The 26,111-nt window shown below is 37.2% G+C and overlaps 2 protein-coding genes across 2 annotated transcripts; one reads left to right on the forward strand and one right to left on the reverse strand.

Moving 5' to 3' along the window:
- The first annotated feature begins 2,555 nt into the window (after nucleotides 1-2,555).
- LOC121742555 lies at nucleotides 2,556-7,247 on the forward strand. The gene is made up of 2 exons (XM_042135721.1): nucleotides 2,556-2,699; nucleotides 6,406-7,247. The coding sequence occupies exon 2, from the start codon at nucleotides 6,429-6,431 to the stop codon at nucleotides 6,951-6,953; it is 525 nt and encodes a 174-aa protein (XP_041991655.1). The 5' UTR covers nucleotides 2,556-2,699; nucleotides 6,406-6,428; the 3' UTR covers nucleotides 6,954-7,247.
- Nucleotides 7,248-19,767: 12,520 nt separating this feature from the next.
- On the reverse strand, nucleotides 19,768-24,097 carry LOC121742352 (primary amine oxidase-like). The gene is made up of 5 exons (XM_042135468.1): nucleotides 23,345-24,097; nucleotides 21,721-22,391; nucleotides 21,469-21,582; nucleotides 20,462-21,009; nucleotides 19,768-20,083 (listed from the first exon to the last, which is right to left on the reverse strand). The coding sequence occupies exons 1-5, from the start codon at nucleotides 23,973-23,975 to the stop codon at nucleotides 19,873-19,875; spliced, it is 2,175 nt and encodes a 724-aa protein (XP_041991402.1). The 5' UTR covers nucleotides 23,976-24,097; the 3' UTR covers nucleotides 19,768-19,872.
- Nucleotides 24,098-26,111: the final 2,014 nt, after the last annotated feature.

The following is a 26,111-nucleotide window of genomic DNA, read 5'->3' on the forward strand; positions in this document are numbered from 1 at the left end:
TAAAAAATGACCAGTATTTTTATCTTCGATACTCACTCCTATTTAATTTTACATTACAAATAATCAAATTGCAATTTTAAAATCTAAAATAGCACATCCAGTTGCAAATTACCAACTAAAATAATGAATACATGACAATATCCAATAAAATGACAATCTATATTAATTAAGAGATAGATTAAATTATTGAAAAAAAATAAAAACTAATTATTCCCATACAAAATAAGGTAGCTAAAAAAGGTTTAAAAATAGCAAAAATTTTATTTCCACATATTTTAGATACACTAGGGTATTAAATATAACCTCCGTCCACCGTTTAAATAATCATTTTGATTCGGCACGAATATAAAAAAATTGTTTAACTATAAAGGAAAGAGTTAGTGGAAGAAAAGTGAAAGAAAACGTGAGTTCCATTTTTAAATACTCCTATTAGTTTTATAATGAATTGTGGCTTAGTTTTATAATGAATTGTGGCTGAAAAAGAGTTAGTAGAATGTGGAGTTTTTTGCGTACCAAAAGTGAAATCAAGTAGATAGTTCTGTAGTGAATATTTCAAAATAATAAAATGGTTCTTTAAATAGTTAACTGAGGGAGCATGTGTGTAGTGGCAACATCTACATGGCAGACAACCATGCATTTCAATTCTTTCTCATCCAACTCATACCATTTTATTTCAATCTATTCATCCATTTTAGTTTTTTTTTTTACTTTTCTCTCCCCAACCTCAAGGTTCATATCCTTCTTCACAATCCTTACGCCCTAAATTTAATGCACAATTAAAAAAATAAAAGAAAAATTGAAAGAAATAAATAATTGAAATATTGTTAGTAGAAAATAAGGTCTACCTCAATAAAGAGATAAAAGTTATCATAAAAACTGACTATTTAATAGGAGGGACCAAAATGAAAAAGAAAGTGTCAATTTTTATGGAATAGCGATATTGTAAATATTTAAACAATTATTATTTAGAAAAATAGTTAATTTATGAAATAAATTATAACTGAATAATTGCGTCATCCATTGTTATAAAAAAACACAAAATAAAACTAAATCAATGAATACTATATTTAATTTTTTAATTATTTTATTTATGAGATATATTTTAAAATCAAATAAGAGATCCATATTTATAAGCATTTAATATAAAAATAAAAAAATAAAAAGAAAATAATTAAATCTAAAGTCCAAATTTGGTCATTTAGAGCATCCACAATAGCGCCTAGCGCACCGTCTAGCCGAGCGCCGGCACTAGGCGGTCTATTGCCGCCGCCCAGCGATTTTTGCGAAAAAAAACCGCCTAGCGCTCGGCGGTTCCGTGGCGCTAGGAGCTATTGCAGCGTCCGGATCGCCTAGCGCACCGCCTAGCGCGAATTTTTAATTTTTTTTTGTTTCCGAAACACTATATATACGCGACTTGCCCGACATGCGCCAAACGGAGGCTCATATTCGACTCCAAAAGGATTTAATTGAAGAGTTATGGGCGCGGAGGACTGCACGACAGTAGTTTTTTTTGTTAATTATGTAATTTTTTTTAATTAATGTACCTTTTAATTTTTAATAATATTATTGAATTTTCTCGTATATGTATCGTAAATTAAATTGCGTATTTTGTGTGATTGTTAATTATTTGTTTTATATAATTTTGAGTGATGTGGCTGGGCTATTTATGATGTGACTAGGCTATGGCTGAGCTATTTATGATGTGCCAGGAGGATTTTTAGTGTTGATGATGTGGCAGGAGGAGTTTTTGGCTAGGCTATGGCTGGGCTATTGCTGGGCTATTCCTATTGTGGATGGCCTTAAATATGCTCTCAAAAACTTTTTGATCCTTTATATTAATTTTGTTACTTTTTGGTCTCAAACAATATGTTTTGATCCAAAGTTAATCTTTTCCGTTAAACTTAACGGTCAAACGTGATTTGACCAAATTAGTGACTTAATTATAAATCTAATTAACCGATTAACCTAACTAATTCAATATTAAAATTTATAAAATATTTTTTGCCTATCAAAATATATTAATATTCATAAAATATTTTTAATACATATAATAAAATATATTAAAAGTTATAAAATATTTTTTTACCTATAGTAACAATTAAATTAAATTAACATTTATAAAATATTCAAAGATTTAATAATATTAAAATTTATAAAAGATTTTTACCTATAATGAAAATAAAATTAATTAAATTAATAAAATATTCACAAATTTAATTTTTACTATAGGTAAAAGATATAGGTAAATATTGTGTAATGTTTGACCGTTAAGTTTAACAGAAAAGGTTAACTTTGGACCAAAACATATTGTTTGGACCATGTAAAAGATCAAATTTGAACTTTAGTCAAGTAAGCATAGTACTAAAAGTTACTGGTAAATTAGATAAAAATAAATAAATCAGTTAAATTACTATCAAATAGTAAAAGTTACTGGTAAATTATATAAAAATAAATAAATCAATCAAATTACTATCAAATAGTAAAAGTTACAGGTAAATTAGAGAAATTAAATCAAATACATATGACAAATTAATTAAGACGTTTTTAATTTTTAACCCGTTTTATTTTACCGGAAAACGATAAAAGCAGAGAAGTCTCAGTAAAGTCGGCGGCACGACCAAACTTGCAGGCCACGCCGGCGCGCCTTCGCTGGTCGACAAAGGAAGAAGGTAGATGCAATTACTCCCGCGGTGTTGAAGGTATTCGTCTCTTCCCCGTTAGTTCTGCTGAAATATTGAATATAGATAATCAAACAATAAAGGAAAATTGAAGGAATGGAACTCGACGAAATAGGATTCGATTTATTGCAAAATTCGACGGGTCTCTGTATTGTATGCCGAGTGGAATTCATAAATTTGATGAATATTACATAATTTAAATCTAGAAATGGGGCGTCAAACCCTCGAGCATTAGCGTAATTAAAATAATTTCTGGCGATGTGATGATTTTTCCAATAATTTTTTAGAGTGCAGTATGTTGTGTCTCTCATCTATATGTGTGTTAAGATACTGCAGTGATAACATTTATGTTTTTCTAGCACAATTAATCTGACATTATATTTTGGCGTTTGGATATATTATTGTGTGATCTGGTAAGTAAGGTGCCTCTGATTAGAAATGTTTAACAGTTTTAGCAATTTTTTATGAGCTGGGTAACCTGCAACACCTACTGTAGATGCACATCTGTGCAATACCTTGTAAATCACAATACAAAATAAGAGAGGGAAACCACACTTGAAATATCAGGTGAAATGAAGCAGTTTGCTCTAAAAGTTGTTAGTGGGATTCCCACACGCACCAACGCACGCACACAAAAACTAGAGCACACAAACTCATGCACACATACAGTGACCCCTTGTTTCAAAATTTCTATAGAGATCATTTGTAGAATAATTGGAAGACATTCGGTTGGTTTATTGAATACCATCATGATTGATTTAACGCTGTAGTTATGTTATGCCCTTCCGCTTGTTCTCTTTTCCAAAAATTAATTTCTGTAAAGTTGTTTGCCAAATTTATATCTGTTGAAGTAGAATGGTAGTAGTATTTATTGAGAGAAGTTTGACAATTAATTTGTGGCAGCTTATGTATTTTATATCCTAAAGTTAGTTTTGTTGCAATTTTCTGGATTTGTTTAAACTTTTTGTTGAACAAAGTGGAAAATTGCTAGATTGAGTTAGAACTCGTCATATACAAATACAATGTAGCCTTGGGCTATGATGAATTTTCTATTCACAAAACAAAACAATCACGCTAGACACAATTTTCTTCAACCATGGATGAAGTTTATATAGCTTGACTAAGTAGTACTACTATTTTGAATTCTTCGTCAAGAGTTGTGAGAAATTGAGAATATACAGGTGCTAATTCCATGTGTTGATTGATGATAATATTCCAGACCATAAACTGGTAATTAGAGATTTGGAAAGTCTAATTATTAGAATAGCTACTTTATCCACAAAGGTTCTGTTGAAATCCTAAATTGAGATAATCAAATGAAAAACAGAAGTTGATGTAAGATTCAACTGATTACATGTTTCTGGGGGTATCTATTTTTATGAAGACTAGAATTTGTTATTTTCCTTCAGTATTGCATGTTATAATCGAGAAATGGGATGTGAAACTCCTGCGCATTGACATCGAATGAAATGTACTCTGATAAGGTAGCAGATGTTAGAAAGTTATAATGCTTGATTAAGCAGAGGTTTATGTTATCTGTATCATTATCTGATTCACGAGAACTTAGTTATGGGTGAAACTTTCACTTTGCATATACATATTGGCATATAGAAGAATAATTGGTTCTAAATATTTGTCTTTATTCCAACTAGAAAATTTAAAATTGGAATATAGTCATCTTCAACTCTGCTTTTATCTTCCAATCGTGATGAAATAAGAGAAATGTAGTTATTTGAAGATAAAAAAAGGCGGTGGAAATTATTCATGGGAATATGTTGTTACTCAATATATCAAGTTCAGTATCATAAGGATATGTAATATGACCAGCTACCTAAGTGGTTTATTAGTTACAATTGATAGGTCTTGGGTGTTAGGAAAGTTCCCAAGCTTTTCCTGTCTTCAATTTTTTGCCAATGAATCAATGGACCTATACATCTAAAACTTAAGTGGATAATGGAGTACACTTCTAGTATGAATATGGAAGAACCACTGATGCTCATCTCCTGCACTGGAAAATAAAGATTCAAGAGAAGTACTAAGTTACGTGTGTTTTTGGTTTAGACTTAATCATGCACAGTAAGGCTGTTATTCTTTAAAATATAGATTCAAGAGAAGTAACAAGATCTTTCAGTATTAACCACGTAATAAAAAGCTGTTCTTCAGAAAGATGCATATTCAATGATCGAAAATAACCCATAAATAATTTTCTTTTGTACTCCCTCCGTTCCATAGTAGTGGAGTCATTTTGCTATTTTGGTACGTTCCATAGTAGTGGAGTCATTTCCCTTTTTAAGTAAAAGTCAACACATTTCTTCTCATTTACTTTACTCTCTCTTACTTTATTCTCTCTTCATCTCTCGACCTTTTTCCTTTCCTACTTTATTCTTCCGTTACTTGACTCACTTAACACATTTTTTCTTAATCTCCGTGCCGGAAAGAAATGCCTCCACAACAATGGAACGGAGGGAGTAAATATTTTTTTTAGCGAACTATTTCTCGCTTAGGTCTGAAGTATTTACAAATGTTACCTGTTGTAGCATAATCTCATAATGCCTCAGATATTCTTATTGAAAACTTTGAGAAATTGTTAATTTCTTTTTTTTAGAAAATTCTAATAAGTGCTAATAAACAATTGAATAACTATTCTTAATCAATGGACAAGGTGATCTATGTAGGTCTTTGAGATAATTGGATATATAGGTCTTTGATATAGATCATTGGATCAGTGCAAATCTCAAGGTATGCATCTTGAATTGTTCCTAGAGGTATGCATCTTCACTTTTTGAAATTTCTCATCTCCCAAAGGATTTCTGGAAGTCATGCAGCAGAAATTTCATACTGCCAAATTTAAAAATTCCTTAATCTAAACGTCACTACCTTATCCAGTTGGTTTTAAATTTCTCATGTCTTCAGCTGTAAGTGTCCAGAAAAATTGGATATGCTTTATTAGGACTGAAATAATTACTATGATAGCTGTGGCTTATATAGGATATCTGCAAATTTTCGATTGCTATTTGGAATGGATAGTCAGCAATGCAATATTGATTTGACCATGTGCCTTACCCTTCTTTTTACCCCTTCTTGGGGTTAGACTTGCACACACTGAAACAATGTTGACCACGTTTACGTCTCTGAACATTACTGAGTAATTGAGTGAGAAATTGTGATGTATGCTTTACAGTATTTGCTTCATAATTTGAATCATCAATGCTAGGGCAGCTTGCAATAATATTTTTATTTGAATCATCCGCTGCCCCTGTTTCTTGTGTAGATCTCCACTTTGTAGTCAAAATTGGACTGCTTCATTTCAAATGACTATCCACCTGGGCCCTATGCTTCTAATGTGAAATCTTCTGTTAATTTCTTTATGTTTTGTACATAGGATTGTTTTTATAACTTTTAGGAGAAAGAAACAACTTAGAATGGAAATAGAGTATTCGAGAATTGCAGTAATGGTGTGAATATTATATGCAGAAAGAGGGCTAACAAGGTAGGGTGACACAAGAAAGTTCAATTTTTTGTATTTCTAACGTGATTATGGTCAAGAAACCTACCATGTGCTTGTGATTAGTCATTTTGGTTGATGATAGAATCCTAATTCATATCCTTGGATTCTAGAGTCTACTAACCCATTCCCAAGTTAGGACAGTAAGGTGAGACCATGATAGAAAATTTAATTTCGAAAAGTTTACTTGGCTTGTTGGAATAAGTATTGTGTATATTTCAGGAGATAAAGAAGCAGCTGGTGTCATGGATGAATCATTCACAGTTCAGATCAGCAGCAACTTAGTTAAAAAACTTCTCAATAATGGTGAGGTGGTAAAGAAGAAAACCAGGAGGCCCGCGCCAAAAATTCCCAAAGAACCACAAGCGAAGCAGCTTCCTGATGATTCCGAGGCACTCAGAGGCCCTTCTTCAACTGCATGGCCAATTCAGCCTCCTCTTTACGTGCCACCACCACCTCCTTCACACAAAACACCAAATCCGGAGTTAGAGGCCATTCGGTCTGTCCTTGAGGAGAGTGAGAAAGTCGTGGAGAGGTTGCATAAGCAGGAGGAGAACATGTTACAGGAGGTCACTGAAAGAGCAAAAGATCTTCATGACAAAGAGTTCAAGCTTCCAAATAGCAAGCCCATGCCTTGTCTTGATGAGAAGGATGCGTGTTTGAATTGCTACAAGGAACATATCAAGGACCCTCTAAAATGTGCCCAATTGGTCAAAGATTTTGCAGATTGTGCTCGCACAGCTAGGCAGCAAGCCGGTCACAGCAACTAGCTTCTCAGCACCAAATATTCGGCAACCATAAAATATTTTATGGTCCATGTTTACTTGGATATGCCTTGAAACAGTTGAGTACTCGTTCGCGAGTGGAGAATGCAAGGTTTCGATGAGTTGTGACTGGTGGAAATTCATACCCAGGAGCCATGTTTTAAGTTATGGATGACTCCTATGTTTCCATGGTTTTTCATAACTGTGTGATCTTGTTAGGTAATATTGGAAGAGTGACTCTATCCATTAACTGAAATTACCAAAAAAAATCGAATAAGTTCATCACCATGTTTTCCTTCACTCCATCAAGGATTCTTTAGTTTTTTCGAAGTTCTTTTTTTTCAATTTTTTGAACAAATTCTGTGGCCAGATCAGAGGGGCTTTTAGGCTTGTGGTATTAACTAGTTCACCAATTGTGGTGCGAAGTGTGAAAACTGAAGAGAGAATACTCATTACGTTGCCATTTTAGAACTACAAATTCAAGGATTCGTCTAATTTTGAAGATTGATATCAAATAGCAAATCAAATTCTACTAGTTACTCTGTTCATCATCTTTTCAACAATTTCACTTGAAATTAAATTCCCATTGATTATTTTTTTGTCCATTTAAATATGTAACATAATTAGTTCTATAATGTTTGTTGGCATAAAAATTTAATAAGTTGGTGCTGAAATTTAATAGTAGAGTAAACTATAAAATCGTTGTTGTTTGCATGTATGCATTACAATCATTTACGATCCCTGGATTTTTATATTTGCACATTTTAGTCCTTTTGCACATACCCCCAAGCCATGGAGGGTATTTTAAAACTTTTCGTTATCAACTCAATGATGTTGACACACTTTAATTTCTCTCTTTATTGCATTTGAATAGTTTTATTTTCTGCACTTTCATTAGTAATATTATTGACTCACAAATTTAAAACTCTATCAATCTTGCCAGAATGAAATTGAAGTAGTTATACGAGCACTGAACTGACTAATAGGGATATTGGTCTCTAAAATCATAAACTTTTATCCAAAATTTGGTATTTCCCGCAAACATTAAAATTGTTTTGAAATATTACAAACTTTACATTTTGTTTCTTATATTACATGGCGGGTCAATCACCATATCCAACAAACTTACGTGCATTTTTTAAATCTTAATTGGCACTACTAAAATCCACGTGGTTTTCAACGTGACTTTTTATCCTATTTGTCACGAACTTAAAAATTGGTCTTAAATATCATTAATATTTCACGGTTGCCCACGTAGAATAAGTTTTTCGCCAAATACATCTTATTTGGATTGGATTGAGAAATAACAAACAGAATGTAAAATCGGCGAGCCATTGCAGGCTCCAGATCGGCTAGCTATCGACGAGCGGGATTTTTTTTTAATTTTCGAAACACTATATATACGCGATCTGCACGTCATTTTCATTTGCACCACTTATTTTTAACGAGTTTTCTCTCTATCTTAATTTCTGTACAAGATCAACAACGCGAAATGAGTAACGCGGGTGTAGTAGTGGTGGTAGTGGTGGGGATGCTGAGGAGTTCGAACGACGTTTGAACGAACAGTTGGAGGCCTATACGTCCCGAGAGATCGACTGGCTGATACAACGGGCCTTGCAGCCGGCGGTACCTCGACCTCGACCCGTTGTCCACCGCCGAGCAGTGATTGATCGGGATCACGTAGCTGCACATCAGCGGCTATTTGACGACTACTTCGCACCGGAGCCGCGATTTAACGCCAACATTTTCAGGCGGCGTTTTAGGATGAGCAGGGCCTTGTTTATGCGTATTGTTGACGCTTTGGAGCGTCGATATCTGTGTTTCCGCTTCAAGCACGATGCGGCTGGCAGGCCCGACCACACACCTATTCAAAAGTGCACTGCGGCAATCAGGCAGTTGGCCTATGGAGGCGCGTCAGACATGTGGGATGAGTACCTCCACATCGACGAGTCGACTGCCCTTGAATGTATGAAGTATTTCTGTCAGGGGGTGGTTGAAATATTCCGTGATCAGTACCTTCGAAGCCCTACCCCCGAAGACTGCTAGGAGCTGATGCAGATGCACGGGGCGAAGCATGGGTTCCCGGGTATGTTAGGCAGCATAGATTGTAAGCATTGGGAGTGGAAGAACTGCCCGCTGCCTGGAAAGGGTTCTACACGACCAGCTACAAGGGAAAGAATCCCACGATGATCCTCGAGGCCGTAGCTGATTACCGGCTGTGGATTTGGCATGTATATTTTGGGTAGCCGGGTTGAACAACGACCTCAACGTCCTCAACTCGTCGCCTGTTTTCAACGAGCAGTGCCAGGGCGTCGATCCGGTTATCAGTTTTGTCGCCAACGGGAACCAACATGATATGGGCTACTACTTGGCGGATGGGATATATCCTAGGTGGCCCGTCTTTGTGAAGACTATCAGATGCGCATCAGATGAGAGGAAGGCCTACTTTGCGGAACGGCAGGAGTCGGCACGCAAGGACGTGGAGCTTGCATTTGGTGTGCTCCAGTCTCGATGGGCGGCAATTAGGGGTCCAACTCGTTTGTGGCATCTCGACTGCATTGCTGATATAATGTACGCCTGTAATATCATGCACAACATGATTGTCGAAGATGAAGGTGTACAACTGACTAGTTGGGCCAACGACGATAATGAAGCCGGTCCAACCCACAGCATGGCCACCCCCAGCGTACGAAGTGGGGTACCTCACGATGAAGCCGGCCGCCTCCAAGCACATGCCGACATGCGCCAAGTGGAAGCTCATATTCGACTCCAAAAGGATTTAATTGAAGAGTTGTGGGCGCGGAGGACTGCACAAAGTTAGTTTTTTTTTTTGTAATTTTGTAATTTTTTTAATGTACCTTTTTTAATTTAAATGAAATTATTGCATTTTTCCGTATCTGTGTTGTAAGTTGAATTTCGTATTTTGTGTGATTGTTATTTTTATAATTTTGTTTATTGGCTGGGCTATTGCTCGTCCAGTTGCTTGTCCTGATGATGTGGCAGGTGGAGTTTTAGTGCTGATGATGTGGCAGGAGGAGTTTGTGGCTGGGCTATGGCTGGACTATTGCTATTGGAGATGCTCTTACTAATACTCCCCCTAGTCCCCATTAAATGTCTCATATTTGACCGGTGCGAGTTTTAATAAATTGTTTGACTTTGTGTAGAAAAGTGTGTGGAAAAAGTTTGTGCAATGTGAATCTCACTTTTATATATTAGGTTTATAATAATTATGATTTGAATGAACTAGTAGAATGTGAGATCCACTTATTTAAGAAATATAAGGTGAAAAAAGATAGTGGAATGTGAGTTCTACTTTTATATATTAGTTTTATAATAAAATGTGAGTGGAAAAAGATTAGTGGAATGTGAGGCCTATTACCATTTATGGAATATTCTAACCGGAACTCCTAAAGTGGGATACCAAAAATGGTAAATTGGGACTCCTAAAGTGGAACGGAGGGAGTAGTAAAAATGAAATGAGATATTTATTAGGATCATCCAAATAAAGAAATATGAGGCATTTAATGAGGACCGAAGGGAGTGACATACAAATAAAGATAAAGTCTATTTTGTTGATGATTTCATCTATTTATCAAGATATAAATATAGGATTGTGTTAAAATGACAACCATATTTAAAATGACAACATACCATAATGAGGACCCTTAGATTTAGGAGCAGATTCAATCTTAGCCTGCCACATGGCATGCTTGCTTGCTTATGTATCACATATTGCTTGATTATCTCTAATTTGGTATCGCAGATTGCTTGGAACTATATGTTGAGATGTTTGCCTATGTACCACATATTGCTTGCCTATGTATAACAGATTGCTTGCCTAGATTATAATTTTAACGGCTTTATTTGGAAATGTGAAGAGTTTAGAACTAGAGCGGACGCATAAAATTATTATAGTATAAAGGGCTGATTATTATAATAAAATTATTATAATAATTTTCTATATTTTGTTATTTTTATAGGGGTTTTAGTATTTCATTTTACACAAAATACCAACAAAATCATAATTGTCCGCCCATGACGAGAAAGAGTCACCCACTGTGAGTGCTCTAAAATATGTCGCCCTTTGGCACAAAATAATTGTCATTCGGTCCGTTCCACAATAAGAACCATATTTTAATTTTAGCATAAATGGTAAGTAAATCTCACATTACACTAACTCACTTCACTCACATTCTATTATAAACCAATATAAAAAAGTGATATAAAAAAATGATCTCAAATTCAACTACCTTTTCGAACTCACTATTCTTGACAATTCTTAAAACCCATAGTCACACCAAATGTGACTCTTATTGAAGTATTGGCCAACAATATTTCTTAAATTAAAATATGATGCCGTTGACTAGCATTAAATGCGTCGCATCTCAACGGAAAAACATTGATTTTGCAGCTTCTCAATTTTGAATAGCGTGTACGACTTGCAGTAATCAATTTCATAATTGGAAATGGAGAGGATACAACAATTAATAGTAGCACAAATTGTTAGTTAAAAGCGTTTGTAACATTAATTTGAACATCATTTTTATCAAAATTATACTCCCTCCGTCCCGGGCTACTCGCTCATTTCCTTTTCGGCTCGGAGATTAAGGAATGAGTGTATAGGAAAGTCAAAAATGACGGCTGTAGGTGAAATTTTTTACTAAAAATGGAAAGAGTGCAAGTAACTTGGGACGCCCAAAAAGGAAATAAGTGCGAGTAGTGCGGGACGGATGGAGTATTAAATTGGATTTTTTTTCCATGTGTCAATTTTCAAGATAATACTCCCTCTGTGCTCAAAAAAATAGTACTCCCTCCGTCCTACTGAAGATGATCCACTTTCCTTTTTGATTTATCCCAACAAAGATGACCGATTGCTAAAAATAGAAACACATTTATCTCTACTTTATTCTCTTCTCTTACTTTACTTTCTTCAATTCACACACAAAATAAAGTTGCATAAATTCCCTTGCCACCCAAGGAAGAGGTCATCTTCCTCGGGATAGAGAGAGTAAGAGAGACGGAGAAAATCTGATAAAGTAAGAGAGAAGTAGAAAAAGTAGTTAAAGTAGGAGATATATGGAGAAAAAGTAAGTAAAGTAAGAAAGAAGAAAAAAAATAGATAAAGCATGGGAGAAAGACTTTTCATTTAAAGAAATAAGACTATTTTTTGTGGACATTCTAAAATGATAAAATGAGACTATTTTTCATGAACGAAGGGAATATGTAATTGAAAAAAAAGCATAAACAAAGAAATGTGACGGATTATAAAAGTATGGTCGAAGCTAGTCTTTTCATATATCTCGTTGAAACAACAAACAATATGGATCTCCATCTGGAAACATCAAAGTTTGTTGACCATAAAAGAGTCTTTTGTAAAAAGAGTTACTCCATCTGGAGTATTTATGATGAAATTTCGTTGCATTGTGATTATACCCATTTCTATTTGATCTTGAGATGAATAATGATTTGACTTTGAATTCTATAATAGTAAAAAGAGAATTATGTTTTGAATATGAATTACTCTATACATTTAACAATAAGGATTTTTTTTTAATTTTAGGATGTTACATAGGGTCTATTTCCACTGACTCATTTTTACTCACATTCAATATGAAACTAATATTCCATTCGGCTCATAAAAACAAGCTAATTGAATGACATAAATTTTAATACGCAATGGTAAAGTAATAGAAAAGAAAAAAAAATAGTTAAAATAATATAATGGTCAGTGGAGCCATAAACGATTAAGTAAATAAAGGAGAAAAAGTTTCTATAAAACGAACAAAAAAGGAAATTCAGTCTATTTCTATGTGACAAAGAGTATATAAAAGTGAAATTTATATTCCACTGACGTTTCAATTCGCTTTATTTTATACTCCATTTCTTAAAACCATTTCGAGTCAAACAGGGACTCCTGCAGAGTACTATATCTTTTATTACACATTGTTGGAAAGAGATCACGAGTAAATAATCGAGAAGATTGGGGGAATCAAATCACAAGCAAATAATGAGGAAGATATGGAATTAATTGTAAATTACCAAGATTATGGTAATTAGAATTAGGGAAAAATCTTTCCTTATGTGTATAGCCGCTCTTCCTATAATACTCGATGTAATCTTTGTGACAATACAAGTTGAATAAATATTAGATTTTAACATGGCATCAGAGCAAGGCTCAGAAATAATTTCTTCATAGCCTTTGTTTACCTCTCTCGACCTAAAGGCAGATTAAGCCATGGCCGACGAAACCAAACCCCCAGTTCAAGACGACCACAAGCTACGGGTCAGCAAGAATGTGACCGTGGCAGTAAAGCTCAACGGAACGAATTACTCCATATGGAGCCGACTCATGAAGATCCAAATCGGGAGTAGACGAGTACTCCGCCACATCAACGGCAGCCCGCCACCACCCGAACCAGGGGCGGCTGGCTACACGGAGTGGGAGGAGACCGACTTGATTGTCTTATCGTGGATCTTAGACAACATCGAGACGGACATCGTCATCGACTTCGCTCACCATCAAACAGCCGAAGCCCTGTGGAAGAGCCTAGCCGTGACGTTCGAAAGCACGTCCGATCCGTTCTTGCTCTTCGATCTGGAAGAGAAAGCAGAGAATGTCAAGCAAGGAGAACAAAGTCTCGAAACCTATTGGCGTCACTTACATGGGATGTGGATCGACGTCGACCGGTGTCAAGAACAGCCGGTCACGTGTTGTGACAAGGGGATAGGGCAATTCCGAAAGTATGTCGAAACACGACGATTATTCAAATTCCTAACCGGCCTGAACCCGAGATACGACCAAATGAAATGGAGAAGTGCTTAAAGACAAACCGTGGCCCTCAGCCGAGGTCGCGTACGGTTGGATTAAGAGGGAGACCGCCCGGCTCAGCATTATGCCGGCAACCACCACTGAATCCGCCGTCGCAACCAACGGTACCACATCATCGGGCGGAATCGGGCTCGGATTCGCGGTCCAGAGTCAACAGAGGAGTGGACAACCGCCGCATCGTCTCAATACATCAACCGCCCCGAATCGCCGGCCCTTCAAGCAAGACAAGTCTAAGCTATGGTGCTCACACTGTGGGAAGTACAAGCACACCAAGGAGACGTGCTTCCTACTCGTCGGATTCCCGGAATGGTGGGACGACAACCAAAAAGCCAAGGCCAAATTAGCGATCGGTGTTACAGAAAATGAAGGGGACATGTTTCCAGCGACCGGAGCAGGCAACCAGGAGGCCGCCGACGCTCACGGTCGGCCGGATAATAGGGGCGGCGCGATGGGAGAGGCAGCAATCGCTGAATTCAGAAGGAGCGGCGGATCGTTCGGAGCAGGTAACGGGTTGGGGGTGTTAAACCCTAACCCCAATCTTGAATTTGCAAATGAGTCCCCCCAGATTAATAAACCCCACATTTTACCCCATTCTGATAATATTAGGAGATTGAACCCCATAAAAGCTGGAAATTCGAAATCTGCCCCCAAATCCTCAGAAATCTCGTTTATTACCCCAAATTATTTTGCACCCCTTCAAAATACCCATGTTGTGTGTATGGCAAAAAAATTACCCGGTAGTACTACAAGTGAGTGGATATTTGACTGTGGGGCTACAGATACAATGACGTATGATAGAAATGATTTTTCTGTTTTTAATGGGGCAACTAAAAGTCAAATTCAGACTGCTGATGGGGGATCAACGTCCGTAAGTGGGAGCGGAACTATTGAGATATCTCCAAACCTGAAACTCAATAATTGTCTTTATGTGCCTAAACTGTCTCACAAACTAATGTCTATTAGCCATGTGACCAAAGAGTTAAATTGTACCTTATTGATGCACCCGAACTTCTGCGTTTTACAGGATATCAGGACGAGGAGGATAATTGGGCGTGGCACTGAGCGTCAAGGGCTCTATTATGTGGATGAGATAGCTCACCAAGGTGGCGCCGCAATGCTTGCTCACGGATCTGCTGATAGAGAAGCTTGGTTGTGGCATCGGAGAATGGGTCATCCCTCAACGGGTTATTTTAAATTACTTTTTCCAAAATTTTCGCATATTAAAGACATTTCTTGTGAGTCGTGTGTTTTGGCTAAAAATCATAGACAATCTTACAAATCCAGTGATACTCGTGTTAAGGATATTTTTTCTATTGTTCACGCTGATGTGTGGGGCCCTGCGCCTATTGTTGGTGATCATGGTTTTAAATATTTCCTTCTGTTTGTCGATGATTGCACTAGAATGACCTGGGTGTATTTTTTGCGGAATAAATCTGAAGTTTTCGAAAAATTCGTCATCTTTTTTAAAATGATTCAGACACAATTTCGAAAAACCATCTCAGTCCTTCGGTCAGACAATGGGAGGGAATTTGTCAATAAAGACATGGAAGACTTTTTTAAAAAAAATGGGTTAGTTCACCAAACCACGTGCCCGTATACACCAGAACAGAATGGGGTAGCTGAGAGGAAAAACAGAATTCTTCTCGAAATTACTCGAGCGTTGTTTTTTGACTCAAATGTCCCAAAGTTCCTTTGGCCCGAAGCCGTGGCTACGTCAGTTTATCTTGTAAATCGTCTTCCTACAAAAATACTTAACATGAAAACACCCCTTCAGACCCTTTCGAAAATGACGAAACTTCCTGAACCTCTTACTCTTCCACTTAAAATTTTTGGATGCTCTGTCTATGTGCATATACCGAAACACGAGAGAACAAAATTTTCTGCATGCGCTGTGAAATGTGTCTTTCTAGGATATGGGATTAATCAGAAGGGGTATAGGTGTTATGATCCATCCACTAGGAAGATAATCACCACTATGAACTGTAATTTTCTTGAATGTGAATATTTCTACCACACCCATCTTCGGGGTCAGGGGGAGAGTAGTAGAAATAGCCTAAGGGATATCAGTGGAACCCCAAGTTGGTTGGTGCCTCAACCAAGTAACTCAGAGGTGGAACTAACAGAGCAAGCACGCCTCAATCCGATTCTCCTCCAGTGATATCCGAGGTAAATCCTGAACTCAACTCTGAAAGTACAATTACACCTGACAATTCTGAGACAGATGAGATCACCGCTATTGATGGGGATACTGGTCGATACATTCTTCCTCAGCGCAGTACTCGGGGAGTCCCTCCAAAAAGATACAGTCCAGAAAGGATAGGTGCTAAGAGCAGATACTCAGTTGCAAATTTTGCGAAAGCCAACCTCACAGAAATGGCTAAGGCATTCACAACCGCCCTATATGAAGAAGAAGAGATTCCTCAAACTGCCGAGGAAGCTATGAAGGTCACTCATTGGAAGAAGGCAATGATGGTAGAAATGAAAGCACTGATGAAGAGCAATACATGGGAGGTGTGTGACAAGCCAGAAGGAGTGCGAGACGTGGGATGTAGGTGGGTCTTCACCATAAAAAGGAGGCCAGATGGGTCAGTCGAGCGATATAAGGCAAGGCTGGTAGCAAAAGGGTACACTCAGACCTATGGAGTTGATTATGCCGAGACATTCTCCCCGGTTGCCAAGATAAACACAATCAGGGTACTCTTCTCAATTGCGGCCAACAAGGAGTGGCCTTTACACCAATTTAACGTCACTAATGCCTTCATGCATGGTGAACTTCCGAAACCAATCTACATGGAGGCTCCACCAGGATTCTCGGAAAACTTTGAAGGAGGGAAGGTATGCAAACTCAAGAAAACACTGTATGGATTGAAGCAGTCTCCCCGAGCCTGGTTTGGGAGATTTACCGAAGTGATGAAGAAGTATGGGTACAATCAGAGCAATTCCGACCACACGTTGTTTCTGAAGAAAAGGGAAGGAAAGATCACCTGCCTTATCATCTATGTGGACGACATGATTCTTACTGGAGATGACGAAGAAGAAATCAAGGAGCTGAGACAGAATTTGTTTTCAGAATTCGAGATGAAGGACCTAGGTTCGCTGAAGTATTTTCTGGGAATAGAAGTGCTAAGATCTCAACAAGGAATCTTCATCAATCAAAGAAAATATGTCCTGGACTTGTTAGCAGAAACTGGGAAGCTGGACTGCAAGCCATCAGACACACCTATGGTCCAGAACCACGGCTTGAGAATAGTAGAAGGAGCAGAACCCACTCATCGGTCGAGATACCAGCGCTTAGTCGGGAAACTAATCTACTTGTCTCATACTAGGCCTGATATTGCATATGCGGTCGGGGTGGTGAGCCAGTTTATGCATCAACCACAGGCGGCTCATTGGGAGGCAGCTCTGCGGATTGTCAGATACTTGAAGGGAACACCAAGACATGGAGTGTTGTTCAAGAAACATGGACATATGGACATACATGGATACACCGATGCTGATTGGGCAGGAAATCCGAATGATAGGAAATCAACTGCGGGGTACTTTACCTTTGTTGGGGGGAATTTAGTCACCTGGCGAAGTAAGAAACAGAAGGTGGTAGCTTTGTCAAGTGCGGAGGCAGAATTTCGAGGAATCAAGAGCGGGTTGACTGAGATCCTATGGCTTAAGAGGCTAATGACTGAGTTAGAGTTGATATCCCCTGGACCGTGCAAACTTTTTTGCGATAACAAGGCAGCTATTAGCATATCGGAGAACCCAGTACAACATGATCGGACAAAACATGTTGAAGTTGATCGCCACTTCATCAAAGACAATATTGAAGCAAAGGTGGTGGAACTACCGTTTATAAGATCAGAAGACCAGTTGGCTGACATTCTCACCAAAGCTGTGGACTCCAGAAGTTTCCATGAAGTATTGGGCAAGTTAAGTATGGACGATCCCCTTACTTAACTTGAGGGGGAGTGTTGGAAAGAGATCACGAGTAAATAATCGAGAAGATTGGGGGAATCAAACCACAAGCAAATAATGAGGAAGATATGGAATTAATTGTAAATTACCAAGATTATGGTAATTAGAATTAGGGAAAAATCTTTCCTTATGTGTATAGCTGCTCTTCCTATAATACTCGATGTAATCTTTGTGACAATACAAGTTGAATAAATATTAGATTTTAACACACATACATATAAAACAATCTTTATATGAACCAAAATTATGGTTAGTATCACATGCATATAAACCAATCTTTATTTGAACCGAAATTATGCTAAGTATCACATGCATTATAAAACAATCTTTATTTGAACCGAAATTATGGAAAGTCGAAAATATGGTAAGTCAAACATGTGGAATAGACCGTGAATAAAGAGATTTGGGCTTTGACTATGAATATACATGGGGCCCAATGAAGTTATTTCGGATCACCAATTTATAATGTGTGGCCTCTTATTAAAAATTAAATTAACATAACGTATTTATTATTCGGGCCACTGCAACTACTACTTTCATTGAACTTTATTGTGTGGAAACCTCTAAACCAGCAGTTACTTATTGTTTCAAATCTTTAAAATTTTCGAATTGTGAATATTGACAAAGTTTATTTAATAAATTAGGAAGGACGAGAAATTCTTGAAATTTGAAAAGAAATTGTTTACATTTATACAAAAGGGAAAAATAGAGAGTTCTAATTTGCAAAGCAAATGTCATAATATAACACGACAATATTTGAATATACTCCCTCTGTCCCAGATAGTTTGTCTCACTTTGATCGGGCACAGATTTTAAGAAATATAATGAAAAGTGAGTTGAAAAAGTTAGTGGAATGTGAGTCCTACTTTTATATATTAGTTTTATAATAAAATATGAGTAGGAATGAATTAGTAGAATATGAGGTCTACTACCAAAAATGGTAAAAAGTGAAATGAGACAAACCATGTGAGACAGACCAAAATAGAAAAATGAGACAAACTACCTGGAACGAAGGGAGTACTATATAAGACCATACTTGGTATGATAGAATGTAATGATATTCCTATTTCTATTCAAATTTTTTGTTTGGTAAATTTTTTTTCTTAGGATCACTATCCGTTTCCATGAAAAAAGTTATTCCTTCCATTTAGCTAAAGAATGGTCATTCCATTTCATTCTCCTTATTTTAGTTTTTAATAAATTAAACTATACTATTATATTGTATATTTCTCATGTACACAACAGTAAATAGTCTCATTTTGCTATTTTGTGATATCCACAAAAAATAGTCTCATTTCTAAAAATAGAATGTTTATCTCTTATACTTTACCCATTTTTTCATCTCTCCCTCATACTATACTTATTTTTTCTCTTTATCTCTCTTATTTTATTTATGTTTTTTCTTCTCTCTTACTTCACCATTTTTTCATTAAAACTCATGTCGTACAAATAAGATTATTTTTTTTGGACGGAGAGAGTATTATTTCAATTCAATATCATCTCCATTATAGTATTATTTTTACATTTAATAACAAAACTAAATTTTTTAATAATAATAGAAAATTCTAAACACTTTATACACTTTAACATAATGCGCGCACACACATATTATGATCCAAAATATTTGGCGAAATAATTTTTGAACAAAATTAATTTTTTCGGTCGAAACATATTAATTATTAACGTTTCATTTCATTCCATTCTTTTCCTATATTATTTGTAGTGACTAACCATAGAAATGGAATCAACCAAGGAATAACAATTTCTATTCCTTTTATATTCTTATTGCTACCAAGCAAAAGAATAGAATCATTCCATTCTTGTCTTATTCCATTTAGCATTCTAAGAAGGGCTTAAATATCCAACATACACAAAAGCCTATATACAATGAGAAATGTTTCACAAGACACAACTCATAACGGCAAAAATACCCTGTTTTGCACACAGTTTTGAATTGACCATTTAGGCACTTTTGGTACTATAAGAGTACTGAATATTGAAATCGAGTCTAATGAAAATTTCATCTGAGAAAAGAGAGACTTATTATTCCATATCCAAGCATTTATACAAGAAAACGAAGACCTCTGATTTGTCGAAGCATTCATTTCCTATCCACAAGTGGATATGTAATTAAGCTGATGCATCAGCTTTGCAAACAGGAAGATCATTCTCAAAGTTTGGAGGAATGTTAAGAATCGGATTACTCTCGAAGAAATTCACCGGCTTAAGATCGAAGCTCGAAGACACGGTGGGCATAATGGGGAAGTCTTCTTGGCATGGAACATGATGGAACCCTAATGTGTACCACACTACAATATCCTTCTTCTCTATGCTCCTGTCCCTGCATCATCAAAACTTGCCCTTAAAAACACATTTTGTTACGACGAGGGAAACGCATAAAGTACGCCCCGGGTAAAACCTATCCGCTCATGTGCAATAGCTCGCAAACAAACACAAACTACAACATTTTACATAATGCCATATATATGTACTCTCTCTGTTCCATAGTAGTTGAGTCATTTTTTCATTTTGAGACGTTACACTATAGTATAGTCGTTTCTCTTTTTAGCAAAAAGTAACTCATTTTCCGTTTCTTACTTTATTCTTTCTACTTTTTTCTCTTTCCTATTTTATTATCTGTTTATTTAATACATTAAATATATCTTTCTTAATATGGGTGCAAAAAAATGGCTCTAATATCGCAGAATTGAAGGAGTACCTGTTAGACCACACTTGAAGAGTGTCGTCGCCATGGCTCTGGCTGACGAACGCGCCCCCAGCCCATTGCTCGGAGGTGTTGTAAGGCGTGACCCAGATCTGGTTGTTGGTGAAGGCGCCCCGCTGCTGCGGAGGATCGTTGGGATCAAGGAGATTGGCTGCGGTGCCACTGGGGACGAGCTTGTACCCAACGGGGTTCCCCACCCTCGTCTTCTTGGTAGGGTTCACGATGTGGAACTCGGACGGATCATGGAGATTGATCTTGACTTGGGCATCTTTCTCTGTCTTGGCCACCTTCCTCACGGCTTTCAAGTAGCTCATCCGGGGGGACTCTGCCGGTGAGGCGTACTCGCGTTGGAGATTGACTTTGACGAAGGAGTTGTTGGCGCAGTCGACATCCATGTCAAGGTAGAAGGTGATGAAGTGGTCGTGGATAACGCCAATCACGTTCTCGGACAAGAGTGTGCCGTAGAGGTCCTCTTCATTGTTCACTTGGTTGGTGTTGGAATAAGTAGAGCCTTTCACCATCAGTATTCCACTTAGCCCAACCTAATACAATCAAAATTTTATTGTTGCCATGTTTATTATGACAGAAAGTCATGTCTAATCTTATCTCTTTTACAGAATGTTAAAAAATTTATCAGATTTTATTTATGAAAGTTCTTGATTATCAAATTGATCAATCAGTTATAGGTTGCAATAAAGAAGTTGAATGGAGAAATAGGTTTCCTTCTTGTGATTCTTTTAACTTCTTTATTTGATAATGCGTTCCTATTTAAAAAGACAACAAAGCTTTTATGTCATTTTCAACAATAGCCCCTAGTTTATGGACAAGTCTAGATCAAAGTATATTCTAAAAAAGTATTTTGGCCCATTCCTAATCAAAAGGTGTAAATAGTTTGGCCCTATATAAATAATAATGCAAGATGATGAGTGTATTTTCCAACTAGCGAAAAGGATTGACGGAGAAAATTAAACCAAGGTAGCAACAAGTGAACTCCTACTAACCTTGATTCTAATTAGTCCATCGGTTTGGAACTCCCAGTCCACAATGTAGTCGTAGTTGGCGACCGACGCCGCCATACGCACCACCAGTGTCACCTTTGGTCTGACCTCACGAATCTTCACGACCGTTTAGCAAAGAAGATAAATAAACATAAAATATGATAAGAACACACATTTTAAGATTATATTAGGCCAGATAACTCCTAGATACATGAAATTATTAGAAAAAGTAATTGCGACATTTTAAAACTATACCTCCATTCCGGTGATGGGGCTCTCAGCGTGCCTCCACGCTATGTCCCCTGCATAGCTCTCGAACACACAAACCATGCTAGACCGAACATATGGCGTCCCATCGGCCGCAGCAAACACGCCATCCATATAATAGGCGTTTCTTGGGCAATCGTTAAGCGGGTCGAGGGGCATGGCCTGCAGCCCAAACCCGTATTCCCCTGCATCCATATACGTCTTGAAGTACCAAGCATCCGTGGGGTCCATATATGGCACAAAGAGCTCTGATGTGAGTCCTTTGTACATAACATTTCTCATCTCCCCGGTCCAAGGGTCGCGGACCATGGCCCTTGAGATGATGACACCTGCCCTCGGGTCGGGTTTGAGGTGAAATTCCCAGTTCGCCCACTTGACCAAATGGTTGTCCTCCACCGTGAAACTCGGGCCCTTTGGTTGCTCGAGCGATATGGGATTCACGAGCCTTTGGTACGAATTTTGAGCCGTGAAACGATAATCGGTGTTGGCTGCATTTGGTATGGGTATGTCTCTGCCCTTCTCTGTTATTTCTAATATTTCGTGGGTATCGAGATCGACGACGACGGTTAGGCCTTCGATTGGCCTCATGTAGAAGTTTGCAGTGCCTTCGGTGGTGTAGCATTGGACTTTTACCAACCTTCTATTCTCCTCATTTTTGCCTGATCAATAAATCACAATTATCAACCAAAATTGAAGAAAAATTACGATAAGTTACCTACTATTATTCATGAATTTGATGAAGAGTCACTCGTCACGTCATTTTTGTAAAGTTTTAAATCTAACTTATGGCCTAAAACTAAAAAAGCGTCCAAAATTGAAATCATGAATTTGATTCGTGTGAGCATCTACACAGCATCACTGTTAATGGTAACTTGCAAAGTAGTTTTGGCCTAATTTTGAAGATATTGCCTGTATACTATAGTAAGCAATATACATGTAAAAAAATTACACTTTACAATTAAGAATGATTTACCCCGAAATTCATTTTGATATGACTGGCTGAATTTTGGTTTCCTCAAATATTCATTCATATTGTCATATCAGCATCAGTCTAATTAAATTAGTGGAATCATTTATGATACTACTAGTATGCAAAACAAAAATTTGTCAATTCCATAATTTTGGTACTAAAAATTAAAATTCATTAAATGTGGCAACAATAACAACCACCTTTTTCATTTTTCTAAAATCAATACTTCTTCCATCCCACAAAAATAATGACAATTTTTTTTCGATTGTCCCATAAAAATATCTCAGTCCCCTTATAAAAATTTCTCATTCCCACCATTAAACACTAATAATAATATGATCTCATTATTCACTGACACTATTTTAACTAAGTACTCCCTCCGTCCCATAGTAGATGTCACACTTGAGGATTGGCACGGGATCCAAAAAAGGAAATATGACATCTTTTGTGGGAAAAAATTAAAAAGGAAAGTGTGACATCTACTATGAGACGGAGAGAATACTTTTCTTTTCAATCTTTCTTACTTTATTAATTCATGTATCGTCCCTAATGTTCTTATTTTTTGGGGATGGAGGGAGTTGAATTTTTCAATAATTTTGGAAGTATATTAAGGTGGTAAAATACGAGACGGAAGCCACTAACCGAACCACCCAGTGGAAAGAGGCAGGCAGGCAAGGTCCGCCAAATCGACGCCGCGCGCCACCACCGTCCGATTGAATTCAGCGCTGGCGAGCGGGGCCCACGTCGCCGACGTCATGTCCTCCACCGTCATGGTCGGGTACCCCGACGGCCGGCCGGTTTCGTGGCGGACCACCTCGCCGGAGCCGACGTCCGCCGTCAGCACGAGGGTCGCCCCGCCAACGCGCGCCACGATTGCGGCCTTCCGCGGCGGCAGGGGATTCCCGTTCCTCCACCGGAGCACCGCTTGCTTCTCGGGCTCCTGGAGGACTACGGAGTGGAGGGCGTAGGCTTTGTTTATGAACAAGTGGTGGTTCTGGATTATTTCCTTGACCCGGTGAATCTCCGTCACTGTGAGGGGGTCGAGAGGGTGGTGGGGGACGGCGGCGGAGTGGCGGCGCCGGATGTACTTTGTGGGAGTTTGGAGGAAAGCGGGTCTCTTGCGATTGTTGGAGGCGTGGCGGTGGCAGAGGGAAGAGTGAGGTGCGCAGTCTAGCAGCTCCGCCTTGTGGGACGGCGGCGAGGAGAGGATGGAGAGAGTGAGGAGTGTGAGTAGGACGGCGGAGAAGAGGAACAAGACGTTTCTTGCATCCATTTTCCACTCAACTCTGTGCTTCTGTTAGAATAGTGATTGATACTATATCATACATATACATATATAATAGTGTGTTTGTATTTGAGCTTCAGGAGAGAGAGTTTATTCAGTTTATACACTCCACACTAGTCGTCGATGTGAAAAATTGAGTGCGTAACATTTGACCCCAATTAAAGGCCAACGTCCTTGTTGGTCACGGCTTGTTTTTTGTTAGGCCACCACTCTGAGTTTTCGTTGGTTACGACCACATTAGTCACGACGAATTCTTTGTCCGGCCATTAATTTGTGAGTCACCATTTGGAGTCGGCCCCAAACATACTCGTTGATCACGACGAGTTCTTTGCCCGGCTATCACTCCGAGCCATTTAAGCGCTCAATGAAAGCACTATATGATAAAGGCTATACAGAAAAACTCATCCAAAAGACTACTATTAGGAAAGAGAGTCAATCTACCTAGATTGTTCTCTATATATGAAATTGAGTCCATAATCAGAAAAATACAAAAGAATCTTTTCGGATAAAGAAAAATACCCGATGGAATTAGACAAATAAATGCACTCGTACTATATATACATATATTGCGTTTATCTAGAGAAGCTATCACATGAATCTGACTTTGTATTTAACCAAGCACTTAATATAAACTTATTCGTACGATTTGATGCTAAGATTTAGTTTAAAGAATTTAATAAACCTCATTTAATATAATTCACCTTGGTTTTATAGGTTTAACATGAAGATTATCAAACGTGAAGTTTTGAACTAGAACCTAGAAGGAGTTCTGTAATTTTGTTGGGTAAAAATATTTAATAGTGTATATTAATATTAACGATTTAACATTTCTATAGGGAATATCAAAGATAATTTTTTATGGGCAACATCGTTTTGCTTAGTCAATACAAAATCAAAAGTTCATGCAATCACACAAATTAAACGGTTTTGCTCTAACCTGAGTTAATTACTTATAGATTTTGAATTGTTTGAGACATTTTTGAAGAGTTTATTTTGACTAAAATGTACTCCCTCCCTTTGTTCCCCTAATAACATTCCAATATCATTTTTTTAGTGGTGTCATTTATAATGTCTTAAACTAAAAATTGCGTTTTAACGTGCGCTTCCCTATAATTTATAGGCAAAAATTTGCATTCCTTAATATTCATGTTTATAACTTTTCGTGCAGTGAATTAAGGAAGGGAATATATTTTTTAAAACTCTGACTATTGCTAATTAAAAATCATGACATGTCAAATTCGTTGGCGGACGTCATTAACATTATGAGGAGGAAAAAAATATCAATTCGAACAGGAAATCAGAATTGGATTGGGATTTTGTGTATTTTTTTCCTTTAATTTACCTAAAGCAGTATATTTATCACTTAAATTATCAAAATATGTAAAAAAATGGAAAAGAAGAATTAGATGAAAAAAAAATATAGAAATTATGAATAATATCGAATATGCCCATATCATAGAGCAAAAAACTGAAAAGGAAATTTATTGTCTTTTCGTAGTCGGAAAATTGACAATAACGATAACGAAAGACACTGCCCCTATAATTTTTGGAGGTTTTTAATTGTAATGGTGAACCTTTATTAGGCATATCCATCCACGCGTGATGTTTGGCTCTTTCGAGGTCATTCAGTATTTTCTGTCATGCACATATTTTACTAAATTTGGCTCCTTTTATGTACTCCCACCGTCTCCCAAAATTCGTCACTATTTGACCCGACGCGAGTTTTAAGAAATATAATAGAAAGTGAGTTGAAAAAGTTAGTGGCATGTGAGTCCTACTTTTATATATTAGTTTAAAAATATAATGTGAGTGAGAATGAGTTAGTGAAATATGTGGTCTATTACCAAAAATGGTAAAAGTGAAAGGTGACAAATTTTTAGGGACGGATGAAAAATGAAATATGTGACAAATTTTCAGGGACGGAGGAAGTAATTATTACGTGTATTATAGTAGAAAAAATGGTTTAATTCATTTTAAATTTTATTAAAGATAAAATGCAAAATTATATTACTCCCTCCATCCCCTATTTTTGTCCACTTTTGTTATTTTCGTCCGTCCCATATTAATTGTCTAATTTCACTTTTTACCATAAACAATAAGCATATTTCACGTTCCACTGACTCA

The sequence above is a fragment of the Salvia splendens genome, chromosome 7, assembly GCF_004379255.2.
Source record: "Salvia splendens isolate huo1 chromosome 7, SspV2, whole genome shotgun sequence".
NCBI classification, from domain to species: domain Eukaryota; kingdom Viridiplantae; phylum Streptophyta; class Magnoliopsida; order Lamiales; family Lamiaceae; genus Salvia; species Salvia splendens.